The sequence below is a fragment of the Nycticebus coucang genome, chromosome 24 (assembly GCF_027406575.1).
Source record: "Nycticebus coucang isolate mNycCou1 chromosome 24, mNycCou1.pri, whole genome shotgun sequence".
NCBI classification, from domain to species: Eukaryota; Metazoa; Chordata; class Mammalia; order Primates; family Lorisidae; genus Nycticebus; species Nycticebus coucang.
The window spans coordinates 18,546,738-18,568,428 of record NC_069803.1 but is presented as its reverse complement, the minus strand read 5'-3'; the positions used below and the strand labels follow the sequence as shown (position 1 = coordinate 18,568,428).

Below are 21,691 nucleotides of genomic sequence, written 5' to 3'. Positions count from 1 at the left end.
GTCCAGAGAAGGCCGATTTATTTAGGACACTGAGTCTTTCAGGACCCTCAATTACACAAAGGATTGAAGAAATGGGAGACAATTTGCATCAGCATTTGCAAAACTCTGCAAAAAAACTTTCCTATTTTTCCTTGGCACTCGACGAAAGTAATGATGTTTGTGATTCTGCACAACTTCTAATTTTTATTCGTGGGACAAATGACTATTTAGAAGTCACATAAGAGCTTGCTGCACTTTAAAGCATCAAAGGAACAACTACAGGAGAGGATATCTATGAAAAGGTTTGCCAAACTGTGAATAGTTTGGAGCTGGACTGGGCAAAACTAGCCAGTGTGACAACTGATGGTGCTCCTAGCATGGTGGGGTCTAAGAAAGGAGTAATTGCTCACATTAACCAAGAGATGGACAAACATAACCATTCTCATCCAATAGCCATACACTGCCTCATCCACCAACAAGCGCTGTGTAGTAAATCACTGAAGTGGGACTCTATTATGAAAACTGTGGTATCTTGTGTTAACTTCATTAGAGCTAATGCACTAAACCACAGACAAGTTTAGGAATTTCTGTCTGAGCTAAATGTTGCCTATGAAGATGTTTTGTATCACACAGAAGTTCACTGGCTGAGTCAAGGGAGAGTTTTGAAACATTTCTATGACTTACTTCCATAAATTACGGCTTTTCTGCTTTCAAAAAACAAAGAAATACCAGAGCTCAATGATGCAGAATGGAAATGGCACCTTGACTTTCTGACAGACGTAACAGAGCTACTCAACAGTTTCAATGTGCAACTTCAAGGAAAGGGGAAGCTCATTTGTGATATGCAATCACATGTGAAAGCATTTGAAGTAAAATTAGGCCTCCTCAGCAAACAAGTGAAGGAGGAAAATTTCTGCCATCTCCCCACAACTCAAAATCTGTTAGCGGAAAATCCATTGGTTGCATTCCCAAATAAAACATGTGTGGATTCATTGGAAAAATTGCAAAAGGTATTCCAATTTAGATTTAAAGAGCTTCAGCTCCATGAACAGGACATACAGCTTTTCCATAACCCATTTGTGACTCTCTGAAAAACACATTCAAGTCAAGCAGCCTTCCTAATTTCTATGCATTTCTCCCCTCTGAGATATATCCTAATCTCAGGAACCATGCATTCAAAATGGCAACCGTCTTTGGCAGCACTTATGTCTGTGAACAGACTTTTTCCAGAATGAAACATCTGAAATCTCCAACCAGATCTAGACTAACTGATGCACACTTGCATCACTTGTTACAACTAGCAGTGACAAATATGGAACCGGACATTCACTATCTCATTAGCCAAAAGCAGCCTCACAGTTCCCATTGAAGTACTGGTAAGTTTGATTTAACTTTACTTGTTCTTCATTTTAAATATTTGCTCTCGTTTTGTTTTTTCACTTCAAAATAAGATATGTGCAGTGTGCATAGGAATTTGTTCATAGTTTTTTTTTTAAACTATAGTCTAGCCCTCCAACTGTCTGAGGGACAGTGAACTGGCCCCTTATTTAAAAAGTTTTTGGACCCCTCCTGTAGACTTTTCAAGGCCAAACTCTCAGGACATGACATGGTTTTAACAAAACTTCTGATTATCTTTGAATATCCCTGTGAAATACATCTGGCTCCTTCACTAACTGACAGTCTGGCCTGTACACAGCTCACTCTAGGGATGAGGTAGCAAATAGGTTTCATCTCTTTTATAATTTTGTAATGGGTGCCAGGAACACTCTCTCTAGAAGGATTTTGGGGTTACTCAAAGTTCCACAGGAAAAAGTGCTGAGTTCAATGAGAAATATTCACTGACTGGGAGGGATGTCAGTGTGGGTCCTTGTCTGTGGCATTGCAGCAAGTCAGGAAATGTCTAAAATTTAAGGAAGAATGACATTATAGTCAGGCTTTTGCTACTGGCTTCCACTGAAAGATCAGAAGTCATACACAAATCTGACATAAAGACACAAAAATTGGAGTTTCAAACCATTGAAAATTCATATCTAGTAATTTAAAAGCTTAAGTAGTTCTTCCTTTTGCCAGTTAGTAGCAAATTCAGAATCAAATTCTTGATAGAATGAAAACAGAACAAACTTGAGGCTGGATCAAAAGTCTCCAGACAATGAATTTCCAGGACCCCCTTCCCCTCTCTCTCCACAGACATGGCTCAGATAGTGGTAAGAGGTCTTTCAATAGCACTGTTGCTGATGGAATTGTCAAGCTGATGTCTGGGTTCCATTTAATGTTCAAAGTCCTGATCCACGGAAGTTCTTCTGGCCTCTATACTAGTTATCACGGAGAGGATATAGAGAGACAGAGCGGAAATCTGTCCTGCTTACACAAGCAATGGGAGCTAATTTTGACTTACGTGTCTTTCTTTTAAGCATGACATTTAAAAAATAGTCATATATTTCAGGCAATCAAAACATATATTGCAAATTAAGACCTTTTACCTACCACCTAGACTAATAACAGAATATTACAAACAATTCAAACACCCTCCCCATGTACCCTTCCTCATTCCAAGAGGAAACTATTGTATTAATAGTAAATTATTATATGTTCTTAAAGCTTTTTTAAGGAACACATAACCAAAAGATACGAGAGAGTAAAATGCATTATTTAAAAATAAAATGAAAATATATACATATATAATATGAGATTACTTTTTAGCTGCTGAATTCAGTCCCGCAGGGGTAGATGGTTGTTCAGGATCCTGATTAACAAGGCAAGTTGGAAAGGAGCAGCCATCACCTAGACTGTAATTAAAATTAAAACTTGTAATTCAAGCATAAAAAAGACAACAGAGTGAAACCCTGTTAAAATTCTGAAGTTTGAAAGCAGAACACTTGTTATTACAGGCAAAACGTGTATCAGATATTGGCTTCAATATAGTTGTTTATATTTAGGAAGATGATAAATTAACTGATTTCTACATTAATATAATAGTGAATCATAAAATGATACTTTAAAATGCAGGAGTCCCTGTGCAGAATTACAGAGCTATGGAACTAGAGGCTTTTCCTGAAATTTTGTTGGATTATTTTCATTAGTTTGAAGCCTGAAAAATTTCACAACAAAGTACCTCGAAAAAATGGGTAGCAACCAGTACTTCTTCTCATCACCAAAAACTTGTCGCATGTTTTTACTGAAACCCAAGCTGAATCCATTCTTATCTGTTCCATGTCGAAACACTGGACTTCTAAATGCCTCTAAAAAAAAGATCGTAAAACAATCACATGAGTAAAGAACATATTTACCAGTAATTCCTAATATTTAGCAATAATCGAATTAAGCGAGGAAACTCTGAAAAGCAGTGGCTAGCCACCTGTGGGTGCTTAAGTACTTTATTAACAACTCTGAAATATAGTTGTCTGTTCTGCTTTAAAATATCGTAAGATATAAGTACATCTATTTTAATTTTTAAACAATTTTTTTATTATTATGGAAAATTAGAAAATGCAAAGTAGCAAATTAAAACTTTACATCTTATAGGTCTTATGATTAATAGATAAATAGGTGGATGGATGAATAGGGATAAATAAAAATCTACATTTTTTAACCAAAATGAGACTACATTTTATATATAGTGTACACCCTGTGCTTTTAATCAATAAACTCAATTTTCTAATTTCACTGACATTTTATCTCATCTAATCATAAAATTGTTCCAGCTGACTAAAAAAATGTACTTTATTTTTTTTTTTAGAGACAGAGTCTCACTTTATCACCTTTGGTAGAGTGCCATGACATCACAGCTCACAGCAACCTCCAACTCCTGGGTTTAGGCGATTCTCTTAACTCAGCCTCCTGAGTAGCTGGGACTACAGGCGCCTGCCACAACACCCGGCTATTTTTTTTGTTGCAGTTTGGCCGGGGCTGGGTTTGAACCCACCACCATGGGTATATCAGGCCAGTGCCCTGCTCACAAAAAAATATACTTTAAAGCTACTTTGTCCAAACCAGCATCCGATCCAGAGCCAGAGGCTGCAGCTGGTGGAGTTCACTCTGCACAAGAAAGCTGATGTTCAGAGAGGCCCTGGGACTTGCCTAAAGTCACACATCAAATAAATGACATGGTGAGACTTGTGCCAGGTCATCAGTGTTCTCTCTATAATGCTACATTTTCATCTAGAATACTGTTGAAATCAAAATCTAAAATTTCATTTTTGGATGAAATATATGAACATAGAAATGTACTGATTTTTGTCCACCATTTCAAAAACAAAAATCTAAGTAGCAGAGCCAGGTACTAGGAAAAATGTGGCAATTTGCAAAATCCTTAGTATCTGTCTTCCTAGGATATATGGCTTTTTACAAAACATTTTTATAACTATAGGACCATACTGTCCAGATAAGTTCCTTCCACGCTACAAATTACATCTAGAAGTTTCTAGAAATAAAAAGCTTCCAGAAATAATTCATTTACTTTTGATGAATTATAATTTAATTGCCCACCACATAATTTGAAATGAGATACTTTGCTTAGTAATTACTTTATTATACCAATATTTTCACCCTGATAGCATGTGTAGTAGTAAGATTTCACCAGAATGCTAAAAATTAGCTTAACTGACTGCCTACTAATCTTCACTATATATTGTAATCATCAAATCTCACAGCTTGAAGGGCCCTTTGTGATTACAAGGATTGTAAGTCTGGCTGCATTCCCAAACTCCTAACCTTAGCCTGGAAACTTGATACAGCAGAGTCCCTGCTTATTTTTCAAACCTCCTAATATATTTCCTAATCTTTAGCTTTCTATGCTCTAACAACATAAAAAGTTTCTCAAATATTCCTAATTGTTTCCCTCTTTTCCTACAGGACTATTGTTTTTAACTGAGGTGAAATTCATAGAAATTAGCCTTTCTAAAGCATTCAGTGGCACTTAATATATTCACAATTTTGTGCAGCTGCCACCTATATCAAGTTCATAAATATTTTCATCACCCCCAAAGAAACTTAGTAAGTTGTCACTCCCAACTTCCCATTCTCCTCATCCCTGGCAACTATTAATATGATTTTTTTCAAGGGATCTGCCTATTCTATGTATTTTATGTAACTGGGAATCATATAATAAAAGATCTTCTGTGATCGGCTTTTTTCACTCAGCGTGTTTTCAAGGCTCCTACACGTTATAGCTGATCTCAGTGCTTTGTTCCTTTTTGTGGCTAATACCCCACTGCACAGTTCTGCCGTACTTCCTCCGTTCTTTGATGGACATTTGGGTTATTTCTACCCTTTGACTAGCATGAATGGTCGTACTATGAACACTGGGATACAAGTATCTGTTTGAGTCTTTATTTCAATTCTTTTGGGTATAAACATAGGCATAAAATTGCTGGCTCACATGGATACTGTTTAACTTGGTAGAGAACTGCCAAACTGATTTTCACAGTGGGTGCCTTATTTTATATTCCCACCAGCAATGTACGAGGGCTCCAATTTCTCTGCATCCTCATCAACCCTTGTTTCTGTTTCTTTGTTGTAACTATCTAGTGAGTATGAAGAGGTACCTCACTGTGGTTTTAATGTGTATTTCCCTAATGACTAATGACACTGAACACATTTTTCTGTGATTATGGATCATTTGTATCTTTTCTTTATTTTTAAGTATCTATTCAAATCCCTTGCTAATTTTTTAATTGGGTTGTTTGTGGTTTTATTGTTGACTCAATATTTCTTGGAATATCCAGTATACTAGGCCTTTACCAGATATATGAACTGCAAGTGTCATTCTCATTCTACAGACTGTCTTAGTACTTTCTTAATGATGCCTTTTGATGTATACAGTTTTTAATTATGATAGTCTAAATTACCTATTTTTCTTTTGTTGCTCACACTTTTGATATCTAAGAGTTCACTGCCATATTCAAAGTCCTAAAGATTTATCCATATATTTTCTTCTAAGAGTTTTATGGTTTTTGCTCTGTCACTTAAGTCATTTGTCCATTTGTAGTTCATTTTTGTATTTGGTGTGAGGTAGGGTTTCAGTTTTATTTTTTGCCATGTGGATAATGAGCTGCAGCACTATTTGTCAAAGAGAGTTTTCTTTTCTCATTGAATGGTCTTGGGATTCTTGTTAAAAATCAATTGGATAGAAAAGTATGGGTTTACTTCTGGACTCTCAATTCTATGATAATGATCTACATGTCTATCCTTATTCCAGGACTATACTGTTTCAATGACTGTATCTTTGTAGCTTAGTTTTGAAATCAAGAATGTGAGTCTTCTAGCTTTGCTCTTCTTCTGATTATGATTTTGGCTATTTGGGGCCTCTTGCATTCATCCTCCACATGAATTTGATGATCAACTTTTGAATTTATGCAAAAGGACCACTAAAATTGCATTGAGGCCAGCCATAGTGGTTCATGCCTGCAATCCTAGAACTTTGGGAGGCCACAGCAGGAGCAGGAGGACTGCTTGAAGCCAGGAGTTCAAGACCAGCCTGAGCAACAAAGTGAAAATTCATCTTTACAAACAATAAAACAATTAGGTGCTGGGGCAGGTGCCTCTAGTCCCAGCTACTGAGCAGGCTAAGGCAGAAGAATCACATGAGCCCACGAGTTTGAGGTTGCAGTGAGCTATAATGACACCACTGACTTTAGCCCAGAGGTCCTCAAACTGCGGCCCGCGGGGCACATGAGGCGGTGTGATTGTATTTGTTCCCGTTTTGTTTTTTTACTTCAAAATAAGATGTGTGCAGTGTGCATAGGAATTTGTTCATAGTTTTTTTTTTAAACTACAGTCTGGCCCTCCAATGGTCTGAGGGACAGTGAATTGGCCCCCTGTTTAAAAAGTTTGAGGATGCCTGCTTTAGCCCATGCAACAGAGTGAGATTCTCTGTCAAAAAAAAAAAAAAAAATTGCACTAAATCTGCAACTGACTTTGTGTAATATTACCATCTTAACAATCTTAGGCCCTCCAGTCCATGCACATGGGAAGTTCTCTTGAATTTCTTTCCATAATGTTTTATAGTTTTCAGTGTGCTACTTTTGCACCTCCTTGGTAGATTTATTCCTAAGTGTTTTATTTTCTGAGGGCTTTTAAAATGGGATTGTTTTCTTAATTTCTTTTTTGGATGGTTTATTGCTAGTGCATGGAAATACAATTGATTTTTCTCCACATTGATCTTAAACCGTGCAACTTTGCAGATGTTGTTTATTAGCTAACAGTTTTTATTGTGAATTCTTTAGGGTTTTCCATATAAAAGAACCTGTCCTAAGTTTAGAGTTACTTATTTCTTTTGGGTAACTTTCTCCCTTTTTCTCAACTAATTACTCTGGCTAGAACTTTCACTAGCAATAGTGAAAAAGGGCATCCTTGTTTTGTCCCTGATCTTAGGAGCAAAGCTTTCAGTTTTTCACTGTTGATTATAATGTTATTTCTTATAAATGCCCATTGTCCCCTAACCAGGTTGAGAAATTCCCTTCTTTTCCTAGTTTTGTAAGTGTGATTCTTTTTTCCTAATAATGAAAGGATGTTGGATTTTTTTATTTTGTTTTTTAAGACCCAGTCTCACTATGTTGCCCTGGATAGAGTGCTGTGGTGTCACAGCTCACAGCAACCTCAAACTCTTGGGCTTAAGCAATTCTCTTGCCTCAGCTTCCCAAGTAGCTGGGACTACAGGCGCCCACCACAACACCTGGCTATTTTTTGTTGCAGTTGTCATTGCTGTTCGGCAGGCCCGGCCTGGATTCGAACCTGCCAACTCCAGTGTAGTTTATGTGGCTGGCGCCCTAGCCACTGAGCTACAGGTGCCGACCCAGGATGTTGGATTTTTGCCCCATACTTTTCTGCATCAATTGGGATGATCGTGTGTCTTTTCCTTCATTCTATTAATGTGGTATATTATCACTAATTGATTTTTACATATAGAAACACCCTTGCGTTGTTGGGACAAATCCTTCTTGATTTGTGTATAGTAATTTTAATATACTGCTGGATTTGGTATGCTAGTATTTGTCCAGGATCACTGCATCCATATACATGAGGGATAGTGGTCTATAGTTTTCTTGTGATGTCCTTGGCTTTGGTACTAGGGCAATGCTGATCTGACAGAGTTAGGAAGTGTTTCTTTCTGTTCTCTTCTAATGTTTAGCCGAATTTGAGAAGATTTTGAGTTAATTCTTCTTTATATGTTTGCTAAAATTCACCAGTGAAGTTATTCTGTTCTGGGCTTTTCCTCATTGTAAGCTTTTGATTACTGAAGCAATCTCTTATTATAGGTCTGTTCTGATTTTCCATTTTTTCTTTAGTCAGTTTGGTAGTTTGTATATTTCTAGTAATCTTTCCATTTCATCTAGTGTCCATAGTTTTTTTTAAGTATAAATAGTTATTTTCTTATAATCCTTTTTATTTTTATAAAATCAGTAGTAATATCCCCACTTCCATTTCTGATTCTTGTGATGAGTCTTCTCTTTTTTTCTTGCTAGCCAAGGGTTGTTAAATTTGTTGATATTGTTAAAGAACCAATTATTGATTTCATTGATTTACTATTTTAAAAATAGTAAATTCTTTATTTCCATGCTCTCCTATCTTTATTTCCTTCCTTCTGCAGGCTTTGGTTTTATTTTGCTCTTCTTTTTCTAGCTCCTTAAGGGTAAAGTTTTTAATAGAGATAATTCTCCTTTTCACATATAGGTATTTACAGCTATATGGTTCCCTCTAAGCACCGCTTTTGTTGCCATCTCGTATCTGTAGGGCTTTTAACATACTATTTTCTCTTTCCATGGCTGACTTCTTAGGTTAAGTCCTGTTTTGTTGGGATGAGCTCTTCCCTAACCACTTATTCTAAATAGTTTCCTTCCACCATCCTCACTCCTTTATTCACCCCTCAGCATCTTGTTCCTTTCCTTCAAAGAACTTTGCATTTTGTAGTTACTTTTATGTTTGGTTGTTCATTTTTGTGCCCCTCACTAGAGTGTTCACCACTGTGTCTGTTAATATATAATGCTTTACAGACAATAGTGAGAATGAGTGAACCTGAGTGTATCTAAGTGATATTCCACAAAACAATTGGGAAAGAAGAATGATTTTACCACTTCAGGACAACTTGGCATTTAATCATGTGACAACTGGCAATGAATATCTATGTATTTAAAGTTCTGTCAACTGTTATACAATAGCTGGATACTCACCTAATGTAGACTTATTTTTGCTGACAAGCCAACAATGATAGCCAAACAGAGAAAACAAGCTGACAGAGAACATAGCTGCAGCAAAGAATAAAAACATAATATGGAACTTGGCTTGAGTATCAGGTAGGCCATTCTATAAAGAAAGGAAGAGAATAAAATGTTTTGTCAAAGGGATATGTATTCCCCTACTTTTATAAGTAAATCAGTAAGACTTTTTTTTTTTTTTTTTTGCACTTAAGAATTTTCTTAAATTTAGATATGGAGAAAGATATGTGGCTTTGTATTAAAACCTTGGGGAAAATATATACCTCATCAGATTAAAATAAATGCTGAAATATGAATATACAGGGTAGACATAAAGTTCATGTGCAATTTAAAATAGTTTAACAGAGTAAACTGCACTTGAACTTTATGTCCGCCCTGTATATGGAAATGATATTAAAATTTAGAATATTTATGTTATTGTGCATAAGCAAACCATAGAAAATTATGGCAGTGTATGTGTAAATGATAACAGCAGGAAGCAAGATAGAATGTTTTGTTAAAATGCTATAAAGTCACAGATGTTTAAATAGTTTTATTACAATGCCAGAAAGTGATGGTTAACTGGCACAGTTTAGCTACTGTTCTCATTGATGTTTTACATTACTACAAACAACAGTGTCAACTAAAAGAATATCTAGAGCAATACATGATGGTTCAAGCTATTATGAAGAACAGCATCACAGAAAAGATCAACCTTAGCACAGAACACCTGTGTAAAATACACCTTACAACATCTATGCGTCCATCTCAGAGCAAAGCCAGTTGGACTTTCACTGTTTGTAGGTCCAAAGAGACTGGCTCTGGAGTGGAGGGAGAGAGGCTCTGGACACAGCACCGGAGCTGCTAAGTGGTGGCCCTTCTGGAAAAAGGTCATGATGTTTCAATTCCCTGGGCCACCTGACAGATTGATGCACATATCACTGATAGGTTTTGACAGCAGAGTCTGCACAGTGAAAACTTTGGTGGTTCCTTTCCAAATATATTTGTGTTTTGAAACTAAGACCATCCATAGGAATAAGCAGCAGTGAGGTAATAGTCTCCCAGATATTCACTGGGAATCATTCTTTAAGCTGGTATCTTTGAATGCTTAGCAAGGTAACAGCCACACAAGAGGCATTCAATAATGCTTTGGCATTGAATTTGGTTCAAACCTCACATAAAAGATGTCGACATTCAAAAATTTTGACTATAATAAAGGATAATTTAATGAAAATAATAAAGCAATCCTAGAAAGAGATAAATGACTTTTTACCATCATTTGATGTTCACAAGGAGGATATCTGGGTATTTATAATATTCAGTTTAGATTTATGTTTTGCCAACATTTAAAATATTTAGCAGAAAACAAATGGGTTGCTTAAAGCCTAATCAAGCAATATCTCATAAAAATTCAGGATATTATACACATAATTGTTTAAAAATAATCTTGTTGCATATAAAGAAAACACTTCTATTTTCAAAGTTGAAAAAAAACTTCTGTAGTCAATTCTCACTGTTCGCAGTGGTTATGTTTTAGAAAGTCACTGCAAACGCTGAGTTTGTGAATGCTGAACCATTCCTCCTCAGGAACACATGGGGTTAGTTTTCCATGGGACTCTCTGGTCACATCTTCATCAGCTGATCAGTACAGAACCTTGTTTTATGTGTGTTTCTGCTGGAAGGCACATCGTTTAATATATATTGCTGATTCATTAATATAAAGCTCATGTTGAAGAGTGCCTCAACTCATGCCTGAATTAAGCTCATGTATTTGTAACACATGTGTTTTCTCCATAAGACACATCAATCTTCTCTTGTTTAGAAACACTAGACCACAATTCAGCACTACACTTGAAGACATTTTAACAGCAAAATCGATAAAAAGCACAAAAAGGCAAAAAAAAACATGGCACTACATTGACTGTGAAAAGCACACCTGTTTACAGTATGGGAGCTGAAACAAGAAGACAGAGTGTCACCTGTTCAACCTCAACTGGGAGTGTGCACGGAGGGCAGCTCAAATTTTTGCCACTGTGTAAATGTCTGTAGACGATCACAAAAGCTCTATTGGTATTGACTTGGGGGTTGCAAATACATTTTAATGGAGGAGGAAAATTACCAAAGAACAGAATCTGTGAATAATGACTGACTGATACCAAATAGCCCTATAGTATAAAGTCAGTGTGGGAAATAGTTCTTTACTGAAAAATCTATGTTACTTATTTTTTATACTAAAAAAGAATCACCAAGGTTATCACTTACTGTCCAAAATTTGATAAAATACTGTAAATCTGTAGCCGCAATAAAAAGGCAGTAGAGCAGAGAATAAGCCAAGAAAAGGAGAAAGAATTTATAATTTGAAAATCCAACACAGTTGTTCACCCTGTCAACAAAACAAAAATATTTTCAGTGAGTTTCATATCTTCCATCTAGGTATGTGTATGCTCAACTAAACACAGTGTTTAGTTTCTTCTCATTTTAAATTTATTAGCATTTCTTTATGTATAACTCATAAGATTTCTTTGTACAAACATTAAAAAATCTTTTTCACTATGAAGAGATTTCTGTCTACATCTAAACATTATTATACTTAATTTTGCTTTAATCAATCACGAACAATGATTTTTCACATCCAGGTATACAAATAAACATACCCGTAAAAGGATAGAGCTTATAAGAAACTTAAGTCAGGCTAAGTCCTTCCTCTCTGTGAGTGGTTCTCAATCTGTGGGTTGCAACCCACAGGAACTGTATTAAAGGGTCGCAGCATTAGGAAGGTTGAGAACCACCACTCTACATTGTCTTTGGGTTTGATTTCCAACAGTGATTAAGTTAAAATCTTTGAAGTTTTCCCAAATTAGATGAGACATCTTCACAAAATGCACTTTGCATGCCATTACTGAAGCAACCAGACTGTCAAAACACATTAAACTGGAGGTTTAAGAGAAGAAATAGAACCGGGAGTCAGACAGTCAGGGTCATAATGCCCCTTTGACAATCAATTATGTGGCCCCGATGGAGTGAAATAGTCTATCAGAATTTCATTTTCCTTATCTGTAAAATAAGCATTCTGAGATCATCTCTGGAAGCTAGTCTTATGTTCTTTGATTCCAAATATGGAAATTTATAACTTTGCAGTTCTTATTCTAAAATCATTATATTGTAGGGGAGAGTTAAACCTCAAACAATCATATTAATATAATCATATTAATATAAATACAAATCAAGTTATAGTCATCTTTCTAAGTTTTTTCCCTCCTTATCTTAAAAGCAAGGACATCACCGGCTCCCCCACCTCGTGTCAATGTGATACTACACCTGCGTGGAACGGCCCGGCCTTCACTGGTGGAGTAACCGGCACGATGAATGTACTGCATGGAACACACACACATTGTTTTCTTTCCTCAAATGTCCTTGTTCTCACTCTATGGTTGGTAAAACAAACTCACTTTCTCCTGACTTTGCTAATAAAATATTTTTCCTTCTAAATTTTTTAAATGAAATTATGTTCACATAAAAATTACCTTTTTACTTAAAAACCTATAAGGTATGGAAGAGTATTAGATTTAATTTTTTTTTTTTTTTTTTTTGTAGAGACAGAGTCTCACTTTATGGCCCTCGGTAGAGTGCCGTGGCCTCACACAACTCACAGCAACCTCTAACTCCTGGGCTTAAGCAATTCTCTTGCCTCAGCCTCCCGAGTAGCTGGGACTACAGGCGCCCACCACAACGCCCAGCTATTTTTTGGTTGCAGTTCAGCCGGGGCCGGGTTTGAACCTGCCACCCTCGGTATATGGGGCCGGCGCCTTACCGACTGAGCCACAGGCGCCGCCCAGATTTAATATATATATATATTTTTTTAACTTAAAGATCTTGTATATGGGCAATGAATTCATAAAAAGGCCAAAAATTGTGGGTGCACACTGTATGAAAACAGAAATATTTGCACATTAGAGGTTTCAGTGGGAATGCAAACCAATTGCTGAGATTGTCTTTTGTAGCATTGGAATTAAATAACACAAGAAATCATATTGGAAACAATTAGCCTACTCTAAATGTTTTCTGTCTCAAAAGGATACATTGTATTTCCTTTGATTACTTGTGTCACTTAAAGAGAAAAGAATGAGAAGGCAAAAGCTTAGGGTCCTGTAAGACTTTGGATAATGTGGGTGTAACAATGACTCTTGTGGACAAGGAGAAAATTTGAAGGGAGAAGACAGACTGTTCCTCTTCCTATAGGAATGTAGGAAGCAGTTTTTATATTAAATGATGAAGATCATTTTTATAGAAAGAAAATGATTTTGATCCTAGATTTTATAACATCTGATTTATACTTTAGTCTCTTTAAGACAGGTTTTGGTGTGACATTTTGACTGCCTATTGCTCTCTAGACTAAATTTGAGAAGGAAGAAGACTTCTTCTGAGTTTGAGCTTCTTCTGTCTAGAATTATAAGAATTACAACTTATGTTGTTCAAGTTCAGCATAAAATTCAGCTTTTGGTTCAACTCAGACCTAGTATGGAGTTGTGGGCATGTGTACCTGAAATGATATATAAGGCTTGTAGAACAAATATGATTAATGTCCAAATCCAATCTGGCTGGCAAACCTTGGCATGGTGCATACTGACATGAAAAATGCAGGAAAAGGCAAGAAAATCAACCTTCAGCAATTAGATCTTTCAAATAATCCTCTAAATTACCTAATTCTGTAACTTAACAATATAAGACAAAATTAATAAAATTTATGGAGTGGAAAAGTCTTGTTTAAACATACATATATATTTTTCTGATACACTCCTTATTATTATTTTATTTAAAATAAATTGTTAAAACTTTATTTATTTAATTTGAGACAGAGTCTTACTCTGTTACCCTGATTGAGTGCCGTGTTGTCACAGCTCACAGCAATCTTAAACTTTTGGGCTCAAGCCATCCTCTTGCCTCTGGAGTAGGTAGTACAGGCTCCCGCCACAATGCCAGGCTAGTTGTTTGTTGTTGTTGTTGTTTTTAGTGGAGATGAAGTCCTGCTCTCGCTCAGGCTGGTCTTGAACTCATGAGCTCAAGCAATCCTCCCACCTTGCCCTCTCAGAGTGCTAGGATTAGAGGCATAAGCCACTGTGCCCAGATAAATTGTTAAAATTTTAGATGGCTTAATTCTTTATTAGAACTTTCCACTGACGTATCTAATATAATTTATGTGTATATCTTTCTGTATTATTTCTGTAACTATTATAGAATCTCTGTGCTTATGCAGATACAAAGAAAGTTCTTTGTTCTGAACTAACATGTGAAATTAACTTTTATAATGTCAACCAGCTGGTTTTAAATTATTTCTTAGAAATTCTCCTAATTAAACAAATATTACAAACTAAATCTGAAATTACCTCCTAGGTAAGCTAAGGTAATATTTCATTTGTAAAAAATGTATATAGATATAATTCAATGCGTTAAAATTTATAAGAAACAGAAACATATTTAAGTATAGAGTCATACTTACCATGGGCAATGATGATCCATCTTTAAAATACATCTAGAAAACAAAACAAAACACAAAACTCAACATCCCACAAATTTTAATCACATTAAATTATAAAAAGAAAATAAAATCTGATTATTTCAGAGTTGTGGCAAGTAAAATACTGCAGAATGATTTGCTTATTGAAAAATTGCAAAAATTCTTATCTAAAATAAACACTATAGCAAAGTCTAGTTAACATACAATAATAGAACTTTAAATTCAAAATATACATGTTTTAGGATGTAAATTAACTTATTTTCTAAAAACAACATAAGTTAATACATAATATACAACAATCTTATGCTAAAGAAAGTACAAAACACAAAACAGATTTACCTTAAGTTTGGATAAAACTTTTTCTTTAATATTAATTCTTAAGCCACACAATACTGTCTGTGTAGTATATTAAGTACCTAACAACATCTGTCAGGAAATCAACTAGGTTATCTGTATAAAGATGGGAAACACTCATAGAAGAAGTGTTGCTGAATTGAACCAGCCAAGTCAGAACTGCTAAAACCCATGCACTGGGACGTGGGGAATCTGGGGGAAGAGGGAAAGTTGACTGTGGCCCTACGCCACGCTGGCATTAATAGACTAACTGTATTTCCTAAATAACAATCTGAGAAGTGTGAGTAAGAAAGACACAATACGGACAACAGTGAGAAAAGAAACATTGCATAGAAAGACCACCAGCATGTAGATATTTTGGAAATGAAAGGTTTCCTTACTTATCACAGACGGAACAGTGATGGCAGCGATCGGGTTTAATAAGTTGGCATCTGTCACAGTATCGGATTGCTAGGAACAAAAAGCTCCTCTTAGTCTTACATTTAACATGAATTGAATATACAACAAAATGGCTTTTATCATCTCTCCACATTTAAATTCCTAAAAGCACACAGAATTTTGGTAAAAATAGAATATTTGACTCTCCTTAAATGCAAAAATGGACTGCCTTGCCCACAGCCACAGTTCCTCTAGAGAGGTTTCCCAAGAGCAGAGACTCTCCTGACGAAAATTTCCTAAGCCATTCTCAATTGAGGCTTACTAAGGGTACAAACATGTCCATTTCCATCAAAATAATCAGAAGGTCTTGCTCAGTTAAACCATTTCCTGTACCTTACTATGTGTCAAAAACCTTTTAAGTTGGACTAAGCATGAGATCACCTGTTTTTGTTTTTGTTTTGTTTTGTTTTTGCACACTGTACTGTCAACAACTAGCTTTGGAAACTCAGGCAGTAATTTATTTCTAGGGGTCTTAAATTTCCTATTGACAGCCCAGGTATAAAGTTACAGAATTTCTGGGTGAGTCCTGGTAAGCAAGTATCAAAAGTCCATGTATGTCAGTTGTTTAAGTGAATAGTTGTTAAATTACCTAAAAAATATGAGCTAAGAAAGATTTATTAATTTAGTTCATTTGTTAAAAAAAAAAAACAGTATAAATTTTAGAATTAGATAAAAAAAAATAGTTATCATACCTACCTAATTGATGGTTTTTTTTTTTTTTTTTTTAGAGACAGAGTCTCACTTTGTTGCCCTAAGTAGAGTGCTGTAGCGTCACAGCTCACATCAACCTCCATCTCTTGGGCTTAGGCAATTCTCTTGCCTCAGCCCCCGAGTAGGGATTATAGGCACCCATCACAATGCCTGGCTATATTTTTTGTTGTTGCAGTTTGGATGGGGCCAGGCTTGAACCCGCTACACTCGGTATATGGAGCCAGTGCCCTACTCACTGAGCCACAGGCGCCGCCCTACCTAATTGATGTTTTACATAACTCATATAACTACTGTTTTAAGGTTATGAAAAATCCTACAAAAGTATTAATTTTATATTTGCTATAAATTAAATATAAATAGGAAAGTTTATAATTGAAACTTTAAATGTCAATACTACTACAAATGGAAACTTGTGCACTTCTCACGCTTCACTGAGTGTCAGTTCCAATTTAGTTGAGATCCCTTTGACACAGTGTTTGTTATTCATGTCTCCATTCTGTTTCATGGAATTGCACAGGAAATATTTAATAGCAATCCAAGAAATAACACAGTATTTTGAAATGAGCGTTTGACATATAAATACGGTTTCTAACAGTCATGGTAACATACTGTTTGGATACTGTTCCAAAGCTCATCGTGGACACCTACCCCCAGACATGGTCCTGGTGTAGATGGGAAGGTCTTTGGCTGCCCGCCTAAGAATTTCCTGATGGGCTTCTCCTCTTGGCTCTCTCTCCAACAACTCCTTCTCTGCATAAGAGAGATGGAACTGGAGAATAAATTTAGATTTCAATCAGTATTCATTTTCAGAGATATTATAACATCTTGGTCCACTCTACCATACCCAGTAAAAGGCATTTATAAAGTATTAATGGTATACAGCATATTCAGAGAGATGATAGAGTGTGAAATCTGGGCAAGTCTGCTATCCTCACAGTTTATGCATCTAGAAAAAGGGTTTAATATGTGCTTCAAAGAGAACTATGTAATAATACAGTAATACCTACTTCCTCCGATGTTTATAGAACTCAGAATACTGTACAGAAAAATGCTTATGGAGTATCGAGATCTGTGCAATTATTAATATATTAATAAATAAAAAGGCCCAATGAATATCTCAATGAACAAATTTTTCACTTGGATGTTATTCAGAACAAAAGGAGAAACAAATCCATTAAGCATAGTTTCTCGTCTAAGTAAATTTTAACTTAGAGATAATAATTCCATGAAATCTCCTCCAGTACTCAACAGAAGTAACAATTTCACTTCTTACACTGTCAATTTGGCTCATCTAATTGAAAGTATTTGAGAAAAACTGAAAATCTGTTTGTGTTCCTACTGAATAAAACACACACACACACACATATAGTTAGGTTTGTATGAACGTCTATTAATGTGTTTCAGGAGACATGTACAAGAATAATCACAGCATCATTGTTTGAAATAGAAAAAGCTAAATGACCCAAGTGTTCATCAGAAAGATAATTGGTACACTGGGATATGATATAATTGAAATAATGGAACATTACTGGCACGTACAATTAATGAACTACAACTGTGTACAACGAAGAACAGACTTCAATATACTGTTGAACAGCAGCAATAAATCAACTTACAGAACATATACAGAATGATTCCATTCATATAAAATTTTAAAACCAGCAAGCTAAACAACATATATGTTATTGTTGAGGGATACATATATGTGATACAATTATAAAGGAAAACAAAGAAATAATTAACATAAAATATAGGATTACTTGTTGAGGAATAAAAAGAAATATAACTGGGAAATTCACAGGAGATATGGAAAATGTGAACGTTATAGATATACTGGCTGGGTGACTGCTTAGGGGTTTTCATTTAATTATTTATTAAATTATATACTATATTTACTTTTTGTATACATAAAATATTTTAAAATTTTTAAAAAATATTTTATAATTTTTTAAACATTTTTAAAGAGAGATAAAAGGAAAAACAATTTGATAAAAATTAGATCATGATATTTGAGCCTAAATCCTCATCATCAAAAATATGAAATGTTAAAATCTTTGCTCAAAGAATATTTCTACTGAGTTTTTTTTTTTATTTCAGAATATTATGGAGGTAAACAAGTCTTAGTTACATAGTTTAAGTCAAAGTTATAAGGGAGCCCCTCAATTGTAAGTAAGTTTCTATTACCACACTGATCCTGCGTATCTGACTTTTTGTTTCATATGATCATAAAGCTTCAGACCCATTACGGTGAAAGAAAATAAAAAGAAGTTTTCTCTAAGTAAAAAGTTTACATAATACGAATTTTTCTAAATTAGCTATCAAATTTATTAGCATTGAACTAGTAAGTGTGTTATAGTTACCTTATGAGTTTCTAAGGTATTTAAAAAAGGATTCTCTAGGCTGACTATTCCTCCTGTGGTAAATGCACAACACGTGATAGAAATCTTCACAGAAGTGGGTATCTTGTTTGGACATACTTGGTATAAAAGGCATTAACACCAAGTGATGTTTTCATGACCTAACAGCCAATAAGTGGCAGGGACATTCCAGAGAAAGCATCTGTCACCTGTGCCCAGGCTGGTTCCTCTTCCTAGAAGGCTCTTCCTCTTTCTATGGACGGCTGCTTTATATTGCCAAGTTTCTGCCTAAATGTCATCTTCTCAAAGAACTTCCCAAGTTCCCTGATTTGAGGATGGCCTGACAATTCTGTCCCTTCCCCTGTCATACTCTGTATCAGGTCCATGAGTGCTGTTGTTGTGTGACATGCCGCAATGTGAAATTATTTTGTTTGCTCATTTGTCCTTTGTCCTTTGTCCCCTTCTCCACAGCATTTAACTCCACAAGGACAAGACTCATGCCCTGGCACACATTAAGTGCTCCATTATAACTCGGTAATGGAAAAGGAGCAAACATTGTAGGCCCAGGTTAAATCACTGTGTATTTAAAAAGTCATTTGATGTGCTGGTCTCCAACTTTCCATAGTGAGAACGATGATTCCCTTTACTCAGGCAGATAAATTCCTCCCAACCCCTGCTTCCTAAATTGATTTAAAACCTAGCCTTGTAAATTAGTTTAGTAAACGACTGAGTAATAGTCAAATGGATTAAAATCATCACCAATTTATTACCTTTTCTTACAGAGTTCTGGGTCCTCTTCACCTTATAAGTTCTAGTGTGTGCTAGAACTTGAAGAGTCCCCAGTATGTTTAATGTAACAAGTGTAACACCCTCCCTGTGCTCCCAGAATCCAAATACAGGTTGGTGAAATTATTGCTCACTTTATACGAATGTCAAAAAGTCTAGTTCTACCTTGGAATCCACCACATACTGGGTATGGTTCCCCATTCCTCCCTCCACTTATGTACAAAGGTACGCCACAGTACGGGTCTGAAGACAGATGCTACCCGTAGGATCTGAAGGAATGGAACATCTCTCAGGGTCGAACAGGTATCATACTTGACCTGCCACAGTCCTGAGATGTGGCCGTTCTGAGGCCACAGTTCTGTGGCATGCTGATACATACTGTTTGCTTTCGTTTAATTTTTTTTAAGAACACCATAGATTTATAGACAATTTCCCACATTGCTGACATTTTGCCTTCTATGGTATATTTGATACATTAACGAACCAATATCAATATATTACTAAAGTGCACTGTTTATTCAGATTTCCTTAGTTTTTACTGAATATTTTTTTCTACTCTAAGATACCATGTGAGATACCACAGTACATTTACTTGTCTGTCAGGTTTCTCTCGGCTGTGACAGTTCCTTAGATTTTCCCTGTTTTTCATTTGGTTGGTTGGTGTTTTGTTTTTGTTTTTTACTTTGACAGTTTTTAGTACCATGCAGGTGTTTTACAGGGTGTCCCTCTATTGAGATTTGTCTGATGTTTCCTTCATGAATGGACTGGAGTTATGGCTCCTGTGTCCCTTTAACAGATCCTCATCCGTTTTTGTTTTTTTTTTTTTTAGCACGTCTACACTTTCTGACAATCCAAGATGCTCCAAACTCATCTTGACTATTTCTGACCATAGTTGTAGAATCAGCCATTTCTCCAAGGAACATGCCATCCTTATACTAGAGACTTTTACTAAAGAACCAAGATCTGAGCTCATGTAGACTTTTAGGATTAAAAGAGAGTATAATTTTAAAAGAATATACAAATCAAGAAAACACTCAGATTCAATGACACAGAAAACTCACAGAACTATATTTTCTGTTTTACTATTTTTCACTTAAGACAAAACTACACAAAATCTCACTAATATCTAAAAATTACATATTAAATTGGCAACAAAGAGTTTCTTAACAACAACATGCAATGACAAGGATCAGACAAAACTAGTAACATAGTAAACTGCTACAATCCTTTGGGAAACAATCTGGTGAGGGATTTATACTATCTTGATCTAGTAATTCTACATCTGATAACTTATATTAAGGAAATAATCCAGAATAGTATGGGTAAAACTATGCCACAGCTATAAACACAAACCCGCGTTGGTACACACAGCTTCTTCCCCACTTTCCTTCAGTCGTTCACCAAATGTTTACTGAGAAGGTAGCATTTTTGTTAGGTCAGACATTGCTGGGGGTGCTGGCGATGGAGCAGTGAACAAAGAAGATAAATTGCATACTCTTGTAGAACTTGTATTCTAGTGATGATATATAAAAATGTAATAATCTAATAAATATAGAACGTTATAAGATGGTAAATGCTATGGAGAAAAACACAGAAGGTAAGGTATGAGGAATGCCAGGCAGAGGTTTGTTGTCTTTACACAGAGAGGTCTGAGAAGGCCTCGGTGGGAAGAAGGCGCCATTTACACAGAGACACAAAGAAAGTGAGGGCTCTCCCTAGTCTTTTGGAAGGGTCAGTCTGACTACCGTGTTGAAAATACACAGAAGGAGGCAAGGACAAAAGCAAGGAAACCTGTTAACAGACTACTGCAAATTAAAACTGAGAGACGGTGGTGGCTCAGATGAGGGTGGAAGTGGCAGAGGGGCATGAGCTCCCACAGTGCGCGTATCCTGAAGGCAGGGCCCAGGGATCTGCTGGCCAAGGGAAACAGGGTATGAGAGAAAAGACAGCAGCTGTGCAGGGCTCCCGGGTTGGGGCCTGAACAATGGGAAAGGTGGAGCTCTCATCATGGAAATGGGTCAACTTTAGGAAAAAGAGTTGGGAAAGTGGGTGAGAAATCAGAAGTTTGTTTTTAGTTATGTTGAATTTAAAATTCCTAGATGTCAAAGGGGTATCTGTAAAGGAGTCAGAAGTTTAGTAGACAGGACCAAGCTTATGTATTCGTCTGAGAGCTATAGCATGGGAATGATATATAAAATTAAATAACAAAATGAAATGGTCTAAGCCTCCATCATCTCTCATTTATTGTTTTAATTTTTTAAAGACCCCATAAAATCACTACATCCGGTAAGTTTGCGATATTAAAAAAACATAAAACTTATTCCTCAGCCATCAGTATTAACTGATTTCTATCTTTAGAA

The 21,691-nt window shown here is 35.9% G+C and overlaps 1 protein-coding gene across 2 annotated transcripts in view; it reads right to left on the bottom strand.

Annotated features, from left to right (window-relative positions):
- ZDHHC2 (zinc finger DHHC-type palmitoyltransferase 2) overlaps positions 1-21,691 on the bottom strand; it is a 69,767-nt gene that overhangs the window by 11,540 nt on the left and 36,536 nt on the right. Inside the window, exons 4-10 of one of the 2 annotated variants that reach the window (XM_053578738.1) lie at positions 16,837-16,957; positions 15,420-15,489; positions 14,668-14,700; positions 11,433-11,553; positions 9,147-9,279; positions 3,092-3,218; positions 2,673-2,765 (exon numbers count right to left, since the gene is read on the bottom strand). In XM_053578738.1, coding sequence (XP_053434713.1) covers positions 2,673-2,765; positions 3,092-3,218; positions 9,147-9,279; positions 11,433-11,553; positions 14,668-14,700; positions 15,420-15,489; positions 16,837-16,957 — 698 coding nt within the window. The remainder of the gene's footprint in view (positions 1-2,672; positions 2,766-3,091; positions 3,219-9,146; positions 9,280-11,432; positions 11,554-14,667; positions 14,701-15,419; positions 15,490-16,836; positions 16,958-21,691) is intronic. The other variant, XM_053578740.1, reaches the window with a different exon arrangement.